The sequence below is a fragment of the Macaca mulatta genome, chromosome 2 (assembly GCF_049350105.2).
Source record: "Macaca mulatta isolate MMU2019108-1 chromosome 2, T2T-MMU8v2.0, whole genome shotgun sequence".
NCBI classification, from domain to species: domain Eukaryota; kingdom Metazoa; phylum Chordata; class Mammalia; order Primates; family Cercopithecidae; genus Macaca; species Macaca mulatta.
In genome coordinates, this window is record NC_133407.1 from 130,985,847 (window position 1) to 131,004,187 (window position 18,341).

At 39.9% G+C, this 18,341-nt stretch overlaps 1 protein-coding gene across 2 annotated transcripts in view; it reads right to left on the reverse strand.

Moving 5' to 3' along the window:
- The window catches only part of SUCLG2 (succinate-CoA ligase GDP-forming subunit beta), a 277,798-nt gene that overhangs the window by 67,518 nt on the left and 191,939 nt on the right, over positions 1–18,341 (reverse strand). Inside the window, exon 10 of one of the 2 annotated variants that reach the window (XM_015130405.3) lies at positions 9,729–9,794. Within the exon in view, the coding sequence (XP_014985891.1) occupies positions 9,729–9,794 (66 nt within the window). 2 annotated transcript variants of the gene reach the window in all.

An 18,341-nucleotide genomic window follows, 5' to 3' on the forward strand; every position in this document is an offset into this window, starting at 1 on the left:
TATAAAAACAGAAGAACAAAAGCAGCCATTTTTTTAGCTGTCTTTATTGTTAAAACAGCTACTACTACTATTACTACTACACTACAAGAGAGCAATAACATTTATGGGACTTCTACCATGCATGAGAGACAGTGGTACATGCTTGGGATGGTCCGTTACAATGGTGTTCTTTAATGAACCACATCAATGTTTATAAAGGCCTTTGCATAGTCCCTTCCCCTTGGATCCTGGCTGAGTCTGTGACTTCCTTTAGTCCCTAAAATGTGGCAGCAGAGATGCTGAACCAGTTTCAGGCCAACGCCTTGAGAAGGCTTGGAAGTCTCTGCCTTTGCCCTCTCGGATGCTTACGGGCCACATAGGGAGTCTGGTTACTCTGCTGAAGGGGCCCTTTGGAAAGATCACATGGAGACAGAGAGGCCTTCAACAACCGGGGATGAGGGAAGAGGCCTGCCTTCCCAGAACCTGCCAGCTGAATGCAGTCACACAACTGAACACTGACAAGGACAGTGGAAAAAGGGCCTACCTAGCCCCAGGCCAGATTGCTGAATCATAAGAAAATAAAATGGTTCTATTAAGTTTTAGGGTGGTATGCTATGCAGAAATAATAACCAAAACAGTTCTTTATAGACATTTGACTCATTTTAATCTCATAACAACCCTAAGAAATAGGCACTAATAACATCATCCTTCTACAGAAGCATTTATCCAATTTGAATAATGCCTCCTATCAATAAGTGAAGGGGGTAGGGCTTCACTGCATAAGAACAATTCTGTATATTATCAAACACACGGCAGTTCCATTTCTGATCTGAGGGTGGGGCATTTCCTATTATTGACCGTGTCTTATCATCTCTAAAGTAAAGAGAGTGAATAACTCACTGAATGTCTAAGATTCTTTTCAGCTCTGAAATTCCACGACTCTAAATAAGTAGTCAGTGCTTATTATTTATACAGTAGTTTTCAACACATCACATCACATCACACACACAAGCAAAGGTCAGAGGGGCAAAAAGCACCTTGAGAACATCCCATCCCAACTGCCCAGGCCATCTGAATCACAGGAACCACTTCACCAGTCAGAAAGAGACAGCTGAATGCATATTAAAACACTCTGAGTATGCTGCCTTTCTGGAATATCGTTAAACAACTCAGTCTGTCATATGGTCCTTTGAGTTTTTCAATTAAAAAAGAAATGGCAAATGTAAATATTACCATCTCCTTTTCAGTCTGCTAATTTGTGTTTAGGAAAGTCTTCCGACAAGAAAAACACACGGTTAATCACCTTTGAGACCCAATATAACAAAGTAGCCTGGAAAGAGAAAAGGGGCTTTTTTTAATGATTTAAATTGTTATGTGGTCAATCAAATCTAATCTATTCTAATTTATTCACATGGAAGGTCAATTATCCAAATGCTCTTAATTCAACCTGCCTCCGATCTTGGTGACCAGTGAACCATCCAAAGGGCAGCTGTTTTGTGTGTGTGTGTTTTAATATGAATTCGTTATCACATTTTTACATTTTCCTCATTCTCAACTATTTAAGCTAACACGGCCTGCTTGACGAAGTACACTTAAGCAGAGGGAAACACACTTACTGCTCTTTGTATTCTGAAATAAAAACATTCTCTATGGCCTTTTTGGAGTCAATGTACACAGAAAACCCACCAGATTCACGCTATCACCATCTGTTTGAAGGAAAACACCAAGCAGGCAGCAAATCTACTTCCCAGGCAAATCGCCCCATTCCCTAAAACTATTCCATCTTCAAAACAAGCCTAAAATGCATGTCAGGAAAAACATCCATGTGTCTTTACTCTTTTTATGAAGGCTTTTGCTTGCTGATTTGCTCAAGGGTCAAGTTTAAATTTGAGTCAATTTGTTTATTTGTCATGTAATTAAAAAGAAATTTACCGGGGAAGAACAGAACTATTGAAAGTACCCCATGGTAAATGAGAGAAAGTATGCCAAAGTTCTTCGCACCAAGACTAAATTAGTTGAGAATTGTATTTGGATGCTAGGAACAAATAAATAAATATAAGAACTTAAACATACAAGGATTTATTCTCTTACATAAAGGAACACTGGTGGTAGATAGGCCCGGGATGGTAGGATGCTACCAGGAGTCCATCAGGAACTCAGATGCCTTTGGTTTGTCTCCTCTACCATGCAATGGTACCGTCCTAAGGTTACTTCTCCATCTAAGAGGGCTGCTGGAGCCCCTGCCATGGTAAAGTCATTCCAAGCAACAGGGAGGAGCAGGGAAAAGGGCTCCCTTCTCAGCTGCTTCAGCTTCTTAAAAACAGCCTGGCCAGAGGTCCCACATCAAAACTTTGGTTTATGTATCACTGGCCAGAAAGCAATGACATGATTCCACCTAGCTGAAAGGGAAGTGGAACAATATCATAGAACTGACATTCTGTTGAGACTCTACTATTAAGGAAGAAAAAAAAATTGATATTGGATGTCTCAGTGGCCCTGCCTTATACCAATTAATGTATTGGTAGTAAATCACTACTGATTGAGGTCTTATTACTTCCAGTAGTAGAAGTGTAGCTAAGAATAGTAACAGTGGTAGTAACACCTTAAATCTGAAAAACTTCCACGTAAAAGTTACAATCTGGTTCACACAATAATCACATGATAGTACAGTAAATGAGACAATAATAATGATAGCAGAAATTAATAGCAGTATCTGTCATTTACTAAACACCAGATTCTGTGCTGAGTGCTATAATACCTTATTCTCATCAATCTTCACATCAACTTTGTGAGGTTTTCCTTAACTCCATTTTATGGAGAAGACATGGACTTCAGAGATGGGAAGTGACTTTTCTAAGGTTATACACTTCATGAGGAAAACAGAACTACAATTCCATCAAAGCCCTCCTGATCACACTGGTGTTAATCATTCCCCTGATTAGGTCATTAATATCCCATTTTACAGCTAAGGAAACTGAGGTCCAAATTATCAGAGTGCTTTAATTCACTATAATATTGAACCAATGGTAGGATTTTTATTATAAAAATCCTAACAGGGCCAGAAAAGGACTTAGGAAATCTAGCCTCTCATCCTAGCTCTATACTTTAATAGTGATCTTGATCTGATAGTAAAAATAATACATGCCCACTGGGAAGGAAAAATTAAAACTATACAGTAAAGAAGAGAGTAAAAAAATCATCCCAACACTAAAGTTGGGGAAAATACAGGCAATGCAAACATTCTAGTGAGCATTCTCTGGGGTTTATCTGATAAGATATAAAGAAGGGGAGGGGAAGTGGAGGGACAGAGGTTCCATAATTTGTCTAACATCTCTGCGCTGCAGAGCCAGCACTCAGGTTCACTCTGCCCAAGTGCCCAGTGTACTCTGACCCAAGGCACTCATGAGTCCTACCTTTCCTGCTGAAAGGCATTCCCATTATATGCAAGATTTAAAACTCTATGAAAAGGGACTGCTCTTTCTTTTCATGGGTTTTTAAGAAAATGCCTTTTTAAATTTCTCTTGCAAGCTCTGAGATAAAGAAAACTGAAATACGACCATTAACAATTTACCCACAGCATGCATGAGTTTAACGCTCCAAATGATACTCAGGGTTCTCAACATTAACAGTGCATTGAAGCCAACTCATTTCTCATTTTCTGTTGCCAACTCCATAAATCTGCTTGAAGTCTTGAAAGTATAGATTATATATTTAAGTGATTCTTGTATTCTGGCAAGTAAAAACATAAAATGTAATTCAAATTCCATATAACGGTATCGGAAGAAGCATAAAGATGGCATTCTGAGGGGGAAGGGGTTTGTGCATTTAATATTTTTGGAATCATATATTATGTATCAGGCACTGGGAAAACAGAGATCAATCAGAAAAGGATGACCTTCCATCTAGTACTAGTACTAGTACTAACTAGTACTAGTATTTTCATCTAGCAGCTAGGGGTCCCCAGCCTGGACACTAGTGTTGGGAAGGTTGGAAAATGCCTTGTTATGGTGAGCTGTTTGTGTGCTGTTGAACAGCATCCCTGACCTCTTCCCACTAGATGCCAGTAGCATACCCACTCCAAAATGACAATAATAAATGTCTCCAGACATTGCCAAATGTCCCCTGGTGGGTAGCATGGCACCCAGCTGAGAAGAGCTGATTTGGTCCATCCCCTCCAGTTCACAGAACCTGGGAAGATTTCCAAGGAGACAGGGATAACAGGCAGGCAAAGTGAGGAGGGAGAGGAAGAACATTCTGGGAGAAGGGTCTCTGGAACAGATGGTAGAGATCATGCCAGCAAGGGGAGGTAAGGTCATGCAGGGCCGGATGACACAAGCTTCTGAATCTCTGACTCAGAAGTTTAGAATTTAGTTTGCAGGAAGTGGGAATGTGGTATTATTTTACATATATATATATATATGTAAAAAAAAAAAAAAATATATATATATGTTTTCGTCCACAGTTCCTAGCTGTTAACTCCCGCAGCCCCTGTTACAGCCTTTTGTTATAATGTTGGGGCACTTTAGGTCTCAGAAGCAAACCTCAAAAAACAATCTCTCTCGCTCTCTGACGTTCTCCTGCCTTCCTTTCACCTGCTCCTTTTTCTCCCCACAGCAGGCTTTAGAAACTGAAAATACATTCCAATCTTCCCCCACTTTTCTGATTGTGGGTCATTAGACCTTCATTTCAGAAGGGGTCCTGTATCATACCTAAGAAGAAGGAACGCTGCACAGGGAGGCCAAGAAGAATCTGTACAGACAGGCCTTGCTGGGTGTTCCCACTCAGTCTACTAGTATTAGATCGTATCTTTTCTGTCTAGTCACATTTCAACATGGCTGTCAGTCATGCCCATCCAATAGAGTCTCCATAAAAGGTACAAGAGGATGGGGTTCAGGAGCTTCTGGAGAGCTGAATTCATGGAGGTTTCTGCAGGGTGGTATGCCCAGGAAGGGCCTAGAAGCTCTGAGTCCCTTCCCATACCACATCCTATGCATTTCTTTACCTGTATCTTCTGTAACATCCTTTATAATAAACCAATAAGCATAAGTCAGGATTTACCTGAGTTTTGTGTGCCACCCCAGCAAATGAACTGAACCCAAGGAGGAGGTCATGAGAACCCCAATTTACAGCTGGTTGGTGAGAAACACAGGTAAAACAACCTGGAGCTTGCAACTGGCATCGAAAGTAGGGGGCAGTTTTGTGGGACTGAGCCCTCAACCTGTGGGATCTGAGATTATCTCCAGGTGGAGTGTCAGAACTGAATTCAATTAGAGGATGCCCAGCTGGTGTCTGCTGCAGAATTGATTGCTTGCTTATTGGTGGGGAAAACCCCCCGCATAGTTGATCACAGAAGACTTCTGTGTTGACTGTTGTGGTGTGAAAACAGAGAAAATACAGTTTGTGTTTTTCCATTCAGGGATCAAGTTTGTGAGCAGAAACTGCAGTAAAATGCACAAAAAGCAAGTCCTATGAGGCGAGTGTGACCGTGTGCTGCTGCCATTTGATTGCTTTAATTAAAGAGAAGTAGCAGATGAAGTAATTATAGCCCTTCTCTGAGACGGTCTTCTTAACAAGGTGTTGAATGTCATTGAAAATTTTCTGGATTTTAAAACAGAAATACATTGAGACAGAGAAAGTATTTTGCACATTGCCTAATACATAGAGTACCCTCACTGTTAATTCCTCATTGTTACCATTCTTGTTGCTGGCTGTCTTAAAGCAGGGCGGGGCACTGATGGCTGATGTCAGCATTTCTCAGTATGGGCCCAAGGCACCCTGGTGCCTTGGAAGTGTTAATAATATCTGTACATGCATACAGATGTGCAGACACAGAGAATTATTTTCTTTCAAAAATTTATCTTTTAAAAAGGAAACTGACAAAGGATGTAGAATAACGGAAACATTTATCTTCATATATTTTGTTATAAATGCTTACCTAGTTTATATTTTCTTATTAACGAGAAGGGTATCTAAATAAAATATTTTCTTGAATTAATTTGTTTATGGGGCCATGCTTTTCCTGTTCTCGCTCAAGAGATCCTGTTGGTGTCCCACTTATACTTAATTGAGATACTGTTAGCCTGGAAAATACTGTCCTGATCAAGTTGACTGGAGCTGTATGGAAAAGGCCCTGGCTTTGGTAACCAGAGATTATGCCAGGGCCAGGGACCATCTTGAAATAAAGAGAAAGAAAGTATCATCCTGTGAAAAGGTCAAGGAGGAAGCCGTCTCGCCAGCTGTCTGCAAACCTCACTTCAAGGCAACCAACTGACAGAGGTATGAAAACAGCAGCAGGGCTAAGGAAACACATCTGTGAATGCCCAGACAATTGAGCATCATTGTTTAGGAGTTGGAAGGCCATCTCTTCCTGTGCATTTGAGGCAATTTTCTCTTGTGACATACTATGTTTCGTGTTCCTGAACATTTAACCTCTGGATTTGGACAGCAGAGACCTGGCCCAAGCTCATTCCTTTTAGGAGTCCTCAAATGGTTACTGAAAGTGACACTTTTCTAATTATTCTGTCAAGCATCAATCTCAGAAGTTCCAAGTTCTTCCATGCTCTGACTGACAGGGCAATCAGAACTTTACTTAAAGCATAAGCACCAACCTCTCCTGGACAGCAGGAGTGCCTCACATGTCCAAAGACAGAAAAATTCACAGCTCTAAGAAGGTAAGAAGCCCTTTTGGGCGTGCAATTTTACAAGTGTGTGTACGCATTCTTCCTGGGAATAGTGCTTTTTCATCTGGCATATCTTTGAAACGGGACATCCCCAATTCCAAATTTCAACCATCATGGCTATGATTTTACGTATGCGCTGCTGAAAACTCAATCAAAACGCATGGCCAAAAAGCCAGTCTCAAAGATCTCTCTCAATCAAGGCAGACCAGAGTGCGCAGGGAAGGAGCAGATGTCTACACTCCTTCAACTCCAAGTCAAAACTTATAATTCCACTTTCTTACACGCTACACTTCTGAGAGAAAAATGTGGGCAAAAGGAAGCACAGGAACTGTCACAACAAGAGAATATTCTTATTAATCACATTTAGGCAAATTCCATTTATTTGTTCTTCTCCAAAAGTGACCTCCATATATTAACAGATGCCCTACTTTACTTTGTCTTTTAGAAATCAGTTGCTTGTAATCTCTGAGACAATATATAGAAAGAGAAATGAGATTGGTGGATCAGTCTTCAACTGGTTTGAAGGTGATGGTAAAAGTCTATGAAAGCTGCCAGCATGGTGCTAAAAATCAAAAAGGCATGGCATAGGGACATGGGTTATATGATGAGTGAGAGCTGCCAGGATGAATCGGAAGAGGGCCTTGACAGTCAACTGCCTGAAATACATTGCAGGGCTAAAGAAAGCAGGGCACCTGTGGTTATGTCCCTGATATAAGCAGACAGCCACCATATCTTCAAGATCCCAGAGGCACGGAGAAAAAGTAGGTAATTCAAATAGAGGCAATTTGGAGACACCTAGACTAATACAATTAGTCTCCAACTGGTCTCTGTTTTCTCTTCCTTTTCCATAATGCGTACTCCTATCTTTGTCTAAGATTTCATCATTCTGGTGCTTAAAACCTTTCAGAGGCTTCCCATTTTATCCAGAATGAATTCAAACTTCCTGATTTGGCTTGCAAGTCCTTTCAGAGCTGGGCCCAGCTTCACTCTCAGCGCCTCCTCACTCATTCTGCTCTGAAACACTCAGAGCTCTCTCCTGCCTTCGAGCCTTGGCATGGGCTTTTCCCCTGCTCTTTTCACTTTGCTCCAAATCAATGAGGTTCACTCATTTACATCATTCAGTCTCCACTCAAATGTCACCTCCTGAGAGAAGCCCTCCCTGGCCACTCCATCTACAGCAATTGCTGTCTCAATGCTAAGGTCATCAGAATGTACCTCAGATTCTGAACTGCAGGCAACATGACTGGCTGCACTGGGGGCAAGGCTATGCTTCCCCTGGGCTGCTCCCAGTTGAGTAGGGGCATCCAATCTTCCTTCCCTCTCTCCTTCACTCAGAGTCGGACCTACATCACAGTCTGATGACTGAGCCAACCTCTCCTGGCTGCTTTCCCATTTTCTTTCAAAGGGATTTCTGCTGATAAAATCCTTGCACATTTAATCCTGTCTTGATGGCATCTGGGACCCCAGCATATTTATTACTACCCTGTTTTACTATCTTCTTAGTACTACAGAAAATTATCTACGGTGGCACCCAGCAATCAGCATTTTCCATGCCCTTCAGGCAGTTCTTGGACATGCTCAAGTTTGAGAAACAGTGACCTATTGCTATATGGTTAATTATAGTCAGAGCGAGAATCACGACCCAGCTGCATGAATTCCCATTCATTTCTCAGGAAGCAGTACTCTTTTAATGACACATACAGTCCTTAGGTTGTATCTCTGCTTAAATAACCTGCTTTAAAAAATTGACCAGGCATGGTGGCTCAAACCTGTAAGCTCAGCACTTTGGGAGGCTGAGGCGGGTGGATCACCTGAGGTCAGGAGTTCAAGACCAGCCTGGCCAACATGGTGAAACTCTGTCTCTACTGAAAATACAAAAATTAGCCAGGCATGGTGGCCTATGCCTGCAATTTCAGCTACTCGGGAGGCCGAGGCGAGATAATTGCTTGAACCTGGGAGGTAGAGGTTGCAGTGAGCTGAGATAGCGCCATTGTACTTCAGCCTAGGTGAGAGTGAGACTTTGTCTTAAAAAAAAAAAAGAATTTATGCTGGTCGTATTTTTACATCCATTTAAAAAGATGGATTTAATAAAATGGGCATTAACATACTAGGTAAACTGAAGGAATTTCTAGAACACTGGTTTGATCAAGGCTGACTGCCTCCATGTATCTAACTGGCTTTGTAGCTTTTTAGGCAGTAAAAATAAACTTCTCAATGTATCCCCTCTTTTGTGAGGGAAGCTTAATCTGATGTTCTGCATTACTAACATGGAAAAGCAGTCATGGTATCAAGATGGCATCTGGCAAGATGAGATGGCACTGAAGTTTGTCGCTATCGATTTCTATGTGGCAAAATCTGGGTCTTGTTTTCCCTTTTCTCCCTTTCAATCAAGTACTCTCATCTCCAGGAAGAAATGCTACTGTTTTGGTACAGTGATTGCCCAACCACAGTGCAAGTAAGTGTGATAATGACAAAAAGGATTGATTACTATCAGGAAACATATGGACAGTAAGGTATGAAATATTACCCAGCTGAACATTCAAGATACAAAGATGTAACATGCTTTACTGCTTACAAAGGGAGGCAGCCATTGGGAAGTTTGCTTTCTCACATAAATCCTGACTATCTTTCCTTTGGGGGAAAAGTATATTAAATCTAGTCCATTAGAACATTTAGATACAAGTCAGGATTCTGACAAGTAGGAATATTTAATTTGTTTTGAATTAAGAATTGAGAATGGGAACTTCCACTATGATATGAATACAGAAACCCAGACCTTCCTTGCTAATTAATGACCTCTGGCCTACAAAGTCTTCAGGAGAATTTCTAAATGTTCTCTACAACTTTGTGTTTTCTCTTACCTCTTGAGATTGATAATATAAACACACCTCGCTACGCGATAATTATCCTCTGAAATCTAAGTTTTTACTATACTAGCTACAATCTCTCGTACATCAAAACAGCAGCTCTAGTATATTTTTCTCACCTGAAATATTGAGGAATAGGAAGTTATTCGGTTTCTCACAATTTTCTTAAGCTGAAAGGGTTTGGTCAAAGCACACGTCATACCTGCTTAATTTCCAGAGAGAACACCTTTGACAGGTGAAGCGAGAAAAAAGCTGCTCCACTGCCTTCCTACACATGGAAAAAAGATGAAATGTAAAGGCCTGCAATGACAGGTTTTTCAAATAGGGTTTTAGTAAAAGAATGTGTCTTTGGAAACTTAAACTGCAATTTTACCTTGAACAAGTATAGGATAGGATATCCTTTAAAGAGATGATTTGAAAACTATAAAATATTTATTCATTCAACAAATATCTAATAAGTGACTACCAGATCAGTATAACATCATAACCAAGAGTTACTGGAAATGAATAATAATTAAATATATAATATGGTAAGAGATATGTATGTTTTATCCTGTCATTTAATACTCATAGCAACCCTGCTGAGTTGTTACTATTAATACACCCATTTCACAGGCAGGAAAAAAAATATGTCTTAGAGAAGTTAACTCACCTGGGAAAGTCACAGATGTAAGAGGGAACAGAGCTGGAATTCCAACCAAGGCTGACTTGTGTTTTTAACTATATGGTCTAACACCAAACTAAGTACCCTAGATTATATAATGCATGCTGTCAAGAAACGTTATTGGGAAAATAAAAAGGAGAGAAAAGAGCCATAACACAGATGCCCAAATGAGTGCTACAAGAGGGGCAAAAATGTGAAAAAGAGCAGGCCAGATGGTGTCAGATTCTGTATGATGTGTGGGTTGAGGAGATAGAGGAGGGAGTCTGGCCTCTGAGGAGGCAAAAAATCGAACTCACTCAAACTTGTTTTCTGAGTGAATCTTCAATTTGTCTAAGACTTTTCTCTGGAGTTAGGAATTTGCTAAAAAAATTAGCAGCACCTATTAGGTGCCAATATAGTATAGACATGGACCCTGTCTTCATGAAGGGCACAGTCTAGCAGAAAAAGTAAGGCAGTTTTCAAAAGACGGTCATGTAATATTTTCTGCTTCATACTCTTGCAGTGCAACTTTGCCATTCTCACATTAAGAGATGGGGTCTGTTTCTCTAACCCATTCAACTCCTTGAACCTGGGCAGGACCTGTAACTGCTCTAACAGAAGATGATAGAAGTGACACACTGTCAGTCCTGGCCTGGAAGTTTCCATTTCCTGCCTCTTGGGAGCCATTCAGTATAGATGATCACTCTGAGACCACCAGGCTATGAAAACACCAAACTACACAGAGAGATCATATGGAAGGTTAAGAGAAAGAAAAAGAGACAGGCCAAGGAGCAATGAGATGCCAGGCATACGAGGAAGCCATCTTGTGTGTCCAGCTTAATTGAGTCATCACATGGCTCTGGCTCCATCAACTGCAGATGCATAGCAGACTCCAAGCAGGGGCTACTCAGATTAGCCATGTGAATCCACCGAAGCATGAAAGGTAGTGATAAATTGATGTTTTTAAGCCACTAAGCTTTGGGATGGTTTATTAAGGAAGCAAAGCATAATGGAATCAGAGCTGAATACAAAATTACCTGTATGACTACATAATTAAACTAAACAAGAAAGAGTATAATTTGAGAAATCCCAACAAGGAGCATGCCCTTGCCTTCAATCAGGTGTAAGGGGCTCAAACAAGGCTCTCTGCATAATTACATTCAGCTAAGACAGGAAGAGTAAGCTGAACAAAGAAAAACATGGGAAGGGAAAGTTTGGGGCAGAAGATGGAGATGCGCTCGCACAGTCTAAGTCCTGAAGACGGAGATGCGCTCACACATTCTAGGAAGGGAGACAAGATTAGTGACCAAATTAAAGCAGATGGATAAAAATTGGCATGAGGTAGGCTGGAAAGTTGGGCGTGGGCTAGCTCATTACAGAGTTATAAGCTATAGTAAGCAGTTTGAGCTATATCCCAAAAGCAATGGGAGCTAAGCAAAAGGATGGAAGAAAGATTTGTGGCCACTGTGACTGTCATGAGGGATTCAGGTGAAATCAATGGGGAACCTAACTGGTTCCCCAACTGGACATAAGTTCTTGAAGATCAAGGAGAGGATGCCCTGAAGGGACACTCAACCTTTACCCCAGACCTCACATGACTAGGAAGTTCTTAGCTATAATTTATTTTAAAATAATTTTTTTGGCCAGGTGCAGTGGTTCACGCCTGTAATTCCAGCACTGTGGGAGGATGAGGCTGGTGGATCACGAGGTCAGGTGTTTGAGACCAGCCTGGTCAACACGGTAAAACCCCGTCTCTACTAAAAAATACAAAAATTACCTGGGTGTGGTGGCACGTGCCTGTAGTTCCAGGTACTCGGGAGGCTGAGGTGGGAGAATTGCTTGAACCCAGGAGGCGGAGGTTGCAGTGAGCCGAGACTGCACCACTGCACTCCAGCCTGGGTGACAAAATGAGACTCCATCTCAAAATAATAATAATAATTTTTTAAAAAAAGATTATGGGCCGGGCGTGGTGGCTCACGCCTATAATCCCAGCACTTTGGGAGGCCGAGGCGGCACTATCATCTGAGGTCAAGAGTTCGAGACTAGCCTGACCAACATAGTGAAACCCCGTCTCTACTAAAGATACGAAATTAGCTAGGTGTGGTGGTTCATGCCTGTAATCCCAGCTATTCAGGAGGCTGAGGCAGGAGAATCACTTGAACCCAGGAGGTGGAGGTTGCAGTGAGCCAAGACCATGCCATTGCACTCCAGCCTGGGCAACAAGAGTGAAACTCCATATCAAAAAAAAAAAAAAAAAAGTTATGTTGTCCAGGGAATTCACTTTCTCAATTCAAATTTTATATCTCACACAATGAGTTTAATTGTATGGTCTATACATAAATCTGATCTAATTCAGGGAATAGAATGTAACTAACTTTAATAAACTAAAAAAGAATGACACAGTTCGAATAAGAAACTTTTGAATGAGAAACTTAAATCCACTTTTCACATTTCATGTGGTACTCTCAGGCCCAAGTTAGCCAAAGATGTGCACATAATGAGCTTCTTATACTTCAGCCTCTGCTTTATTCCTCTGCTTATTCCTCTCATATACTTCAGCCTACTGAGTCTGTAACTGCATTTTCTTATTTACATGCTTTTCTCTACAATAATGCAATGGTTTGAATGTCCCCTCTCAAACTCATGTTTAAATTTAATTGCCATTATGCCAGTGTTAAGAGGTGGAACCTTTAAAAAGTGATTAGGTCATGAGGGCATAGCCATCCTCAAATGCATGAATGTCTTTATTGCAAAACTTAGTTAGCTGGAGTGGGCTCCTGATGAAAAGATAAGTTCAACCCCCATTTTCTCTCTGTATCATACACTTTCTTGCCTTTTCACTTTCTGCCATGGGATAATGTAACAAGCAGGCCCTAACCAGATGGCTGAGCAGGTGCTAGCATCATGCTCCTGGACTTCCAGCCTCTAGAACTGTAAGCCACATAAGTCTCTTTTCTTTATAAATTACACAGTCTGTGCTATTTTGTTATAGCAGCAGAAAATGAATTAAGACAAATGCCTAGGAGTTTTCAATTGTCACCACTTAGATAGACAGATACCCATTGCCATCCTTTCTATCCTTGCCCTACACACCAAACGTGTGAAATAGGGGAGCTGCTGCTTTTCAAGCACAGCTGTTACAGACCTGAAATACCCCATTCTTCTGTTGTGCCTGTTAACTGGGAGGGTGATGGGTTATGTAAAAAGGGACACTAGAGCAAGAACCCACAAGAGCACTGCAAAAGAAAAACCTGGAGAAGATAGAAAATATTGCTAACACCGTTGGCATCAGAGTGGTGTTCATTTCAATTTTGTTTCCTTTGGTGTATCCTCTAGATAAGCAAGAGTTACTGGAGAAATCATTATTTACATCACATTACTGGTGAATTGAGATGGTATTCAAATGGCATTTGGCCAGAGAACCCTGGGAAGTCTGAAGCCTTCAGCTGTGTTTATGAGGCTGCCACACAAGGGTGATGAGGGAAATAAATGTACAAGCAAAGTAAGGCTAAGTAATATGACCTCTATTATCAGCTGAGGTGAGAACCCCCAAATTTTTGTAAGACAGAATAACTGTGTTGAGGGCTTCTTTATCCCAGTTAAGTTAATGACATTAGGACATCACACTTGCCCTCTCAACTTCCATGACCCAACTGCAGCCCCTCTAAATTCAAGCTCCTTAACTTACCACTCCATTGAAACCAGAAAGCTTCACTCTTCTACAGTTACAGGAAAAGTAGCCAGAAAGAAAGACAGAGAACTCTCCATAAATGGCTAAAACTGGTCTGGTAGAGGCTGGCCTAGCCTTTTCTGGGGCAGAATACAAAAAGGTATGGGAGAGAAATGATGATGACGATGAAGAGTAACAAGAAGGCAAATTAATTTGGCCAGTTTTAGGGGAGAACCTGGTCTGTACCCTCAGCCAGGTCCTGAGGGTAGCAGAGAAGGGACAACATGCCTGGGCTCTGGATCTTTTAACCAAACCCGGCAGCTCCATTCACCAAGGCCAACTAAATATGCTTTCATGGAACAAACCACATCCATAACTCTCCTCATCCTTGTAGTAGTTTCGTGAGAGGTGAGAAAACAAGTAGACACAAAGAACTTGTTCCTCCAGAGGCCACAATGTGATTAAAGAAAACATATTAGATATATGCATACACTTCCCTATGTTTAGAGTCTTTAATGACCTTGTTTTAAGACAATTATTTTCACAAAATTACTAAAAATAATTTGATATTACATTATAAATGGATAAAATCACTGAAAAAAAAAAAAAAAACTCAAGTCTAGTTTCATATTGATTTCCTACTTTGTCCATCCATGAAGACATATAAAATGAGTCCAATAGGAACAAGCAAACAACTTATTTCTTAGACTCTAATTTGAGGCATTGTTAACACAGTGATGTCCATTTATTCTATATATGGAAACAGTGATGTCTAAAAAATTCACACGTCCATATTTTACTATTGACTTATACATTAAAAAATAATTTTTTTAAAAAACAAGACCATATTTCCTTTCATGCTGGATGTGAAGTCTGTAGCAACCACTAAGTATCATGTGTTAGATCTAGATTGGAAATCTGGTAATCAAAGACATATTACAAGATATACTGGATTTTATGCTATAATTTTTATATTTTATCACAATGGCTGTTTTCTGGGTTATCTTATAATGAAGTATCCTTGATAAAAATAACTTGTTTTTACCCAACTGTCACTATTACACTTAGATTTATTTACTTTAATTATATGCAGACCCTCCGAAGCCATCTGTTAATGTCTAAATATCTATTATACTTGTTAATAGGTTTTTATTTAACACTTGGGACCATTTAGCAAAATGCATTGTTCAGCAGATGACAGAAGCCAATCAGCCTTAATTAACTAAATGGTCACCAGAGGACTATTTTAGGGAAGGATAGCAAAAAATAAAATTTTTCCAACTTGTAGGTGTAGGGTTAAAAAAACAAACACTCAATGTAGTCCCATATCTCCAAGGGGGGCTGAAGTGGGGATAATAATATACTTCAAATTCCATGTATAAATGTATACTACTAAACGTATTTAAGATGATCACATTATGGTGACAGCAAAAAGACAGGAAGACAGCTAAGTATCTTAAACATAGGAAATGATTAAAAGTATAAGAGTATAATCAAATAATGGGAAATAAAATGGCCACTAAAAATCTTGTTTCAGAAAAATATTTAATGATGCCATAAAATGATTTCAGAATATTATTAAGTGGAAAAAACAGTATGATCTACACTTTAATTTTTAAAAATATGCATTTATACAGAAATAAAAAGAAAATACTAGAAGTAGATAAATTAAATTTTAATAATTGTTATTTCTGAGCTAAGGAATTATGGATGACTTTATTTTTATTTATTTTTTCGAGACAGGGTCTTACTCCAGTTGCCCAGGCTGGAGTATACTGGTGCGATCTCAGCCTACTGCAGCCTCGCCCTCCAGGACTCAGGTGTTTGTCTCACCTAGCCTGATGACTTTATTTTATTTGTGCACTTTTCTGTATTCCAAATCCTTTGTAATGACTACTGTAAAGGATTACATTATGGAGCTAAATTATTTAGGAAATAAATCCCTCAGACACTTAATTCTGAAATTTGTGACTTTTTTTTTTAAAAAGAACTAGTGATAAAGCATAGAAATTAACTTAGAATTCCAAAAAAAAAAAAAATGAGTATTAAAAGGTGTGTTTTAGAGACTGTTAAAAATAAAAATGCCTTCTGCACCAACCTCCCAGGCAATCATTAAGAGTCTTTTGACTACACGATACAACACACATTAAGAGTGGATACTGCACACTTCATTTTAGGGTGAGTTTTATTTGAATTTTGACCCAACTTCATTTTAAAATGATATTTTGTTTGGAAAAGACCTAAGGCTGTTTTCTACAGATAACCAGATAACCTCTGAGTAGCAGCACCACCAGTCTTGAGCTTCCCAAAACTTGCCAAGTGCAGTGATAAAGGTATACATTATGTTTAATTAAAACCACTTGCTTTAAGTAAATGGAGTAAGAGTTTATCATTCATATCACCTCCTGACTTCTCTTATCACGCCTGCTCAGCTCTTCTCTGAAGGAGGCTACTGTTGTTATCCTTAGTGATGGAAAATGGGTACAAGGTCAGCATCACCTTCTTGTGGCCACTGAGGTTTAAGAATAAATTAACAGGCCAGGCGTGGTGGCTCACGCCTGTAATCCCAGCACTTTGGGAGGCCAAGGCAGGAGGATCCTGAGGTCAGGAGATCGAGACCATCCTGGCTAATAATACGGTGAAACCCTGTCTCTACTAAAAATACAAAAACAAAATTAGCTGGGCGTGGTGGCGGGCACCTGTAGTCCCAGCTATTCAGGAGGCTGAGGCAGGAGAATGGCGTGAACCTGAGAGGCAGAGCTTGCAGTGAGCCGAGATCGCGCCACTGCACTCCAGACTGGGCGACAGAGCGAGACTCCGTCTCAAAAAAAAAAAAAAATTAAAAAAAAATAAATAAATAAAAAGAATACACTAACAGACTAAAATTTTTTAGAACTTAATTTCTATATATTGAAGAGATGAATATTACTGTGATAAAATGCCGCAAAATAATGCCCCCAAATGAAGCTTATTTGCTACTTTCTTGCCGGTCTCATTCTACAGACTTCTGTGGCTATACCAAGTAGCTGACAGAGATGAGACAAGACGTGATTTGATTGGTGACTATAAACGACTTGGCCCCCTTTCAGGAGAACATGCCAAATCTTCCTATATTTGCTCAAATTTAACTTGCATTATGATATTGCTTTCTTTCACATTTAGAAGGGCTCATGTAATTCTAAAATACTGTTACATATAAAGTTTTAAAATAGTTTTTTAAGAAGCTTCACTTTAAATTTAAACACACACTTTACTGGCTGAATGTAACCTTCCTTTACTTTATCTTTACTGAATTTTGTCTTGGTTATTTGCAGTTTTTAAAAATGCCCATGCACATGTCCAGGGCATTCACAATCCCTACAAGTCCTTTAAACTCCAGAGATTTCTCTTAGGGAAGCCCTATTCCCAGATTTCCACAGGGTTATGGGTTGTGCCTTCATCTCTTTCTAGCTCTGGTCATAGTGGTCCCTACAACCCCAACATAAGTAGGCTCCACTTTCCCCAACCTCAGAATTGCTCACTCATGATGCCAACAAAGTGTGAGTGTTCAGCTCCAACCCTGATTTCCTTTCCTGGTCTGAAGAAAAAAAAAAAGAGGAAAAATCATACTTCCCAGCAATGAATAAAAATGCAAGTATTGTAGTCTTAGTGTCATGTCTTTTGTATTAGTGTCACATAAGTGAATGGCATAAGTGATCAACAAAATATTACCATACATACAACTCAGAGCTCCCAAATCATGAGTTGGCAAGTCCTGACACTGTAAGAAAATGTAGTTAAGTCAACTTCCTATTAGCAAAACAGAAAGAATGAAAATGATATTAAACCCTACCTATCTGAAACAAGACATTAAGGGCTCACCAAAGAAAATGTTTTTTCATTTGTAAGAAAACTGAGTTATTTCTCTTCATTGTAAAAATGGCAAAGAAACTTTTGAGTTTCTCCTCCACCTAAAAAAGGCTGTGTTGATTGGAAGTTCTGATTAAAGGTGAATGTGTCCCAATTCTGAGAGCACATACCCAAAGAGGCAGGTGCTCAAGGGGACAGCCTCTAACGGACATGCAGAAACTAAACATTTCCAAAGAGATCCTACAACTTGCCAGCCCACTTAAATGTCCTATTATATGTTTCCAATGAAAAGACATCTCCTGTAGTCCAAACCTTTAAATCAAATGATTTGCTGAGCATGAAACATTCAGGTGCTATCACCAACTATGACATACTGACTTTACACAGGCATTTTCTTTATGTGTCCACCCCACCTCCCCTGCCCCATAATTGATCTTCCTTCCCCAGTTTTTTGGGTTTTTTTTTTTTGTTTTTTTGTTTTTTTTTTTTTTTAAGAGAGAGAAACGGAGTTTTGCTACATTGCCTAGGCTTGTCTCAAACTCCTGGTCTTAAACGATCCTCCCACCTCGGCCTCTCAAAGTGCTGGGATTACAGGCATCAGCCACCATGCCCAACCAAAATGTTTCTCCTTTGCAAGTGTGTACAGTTATAAA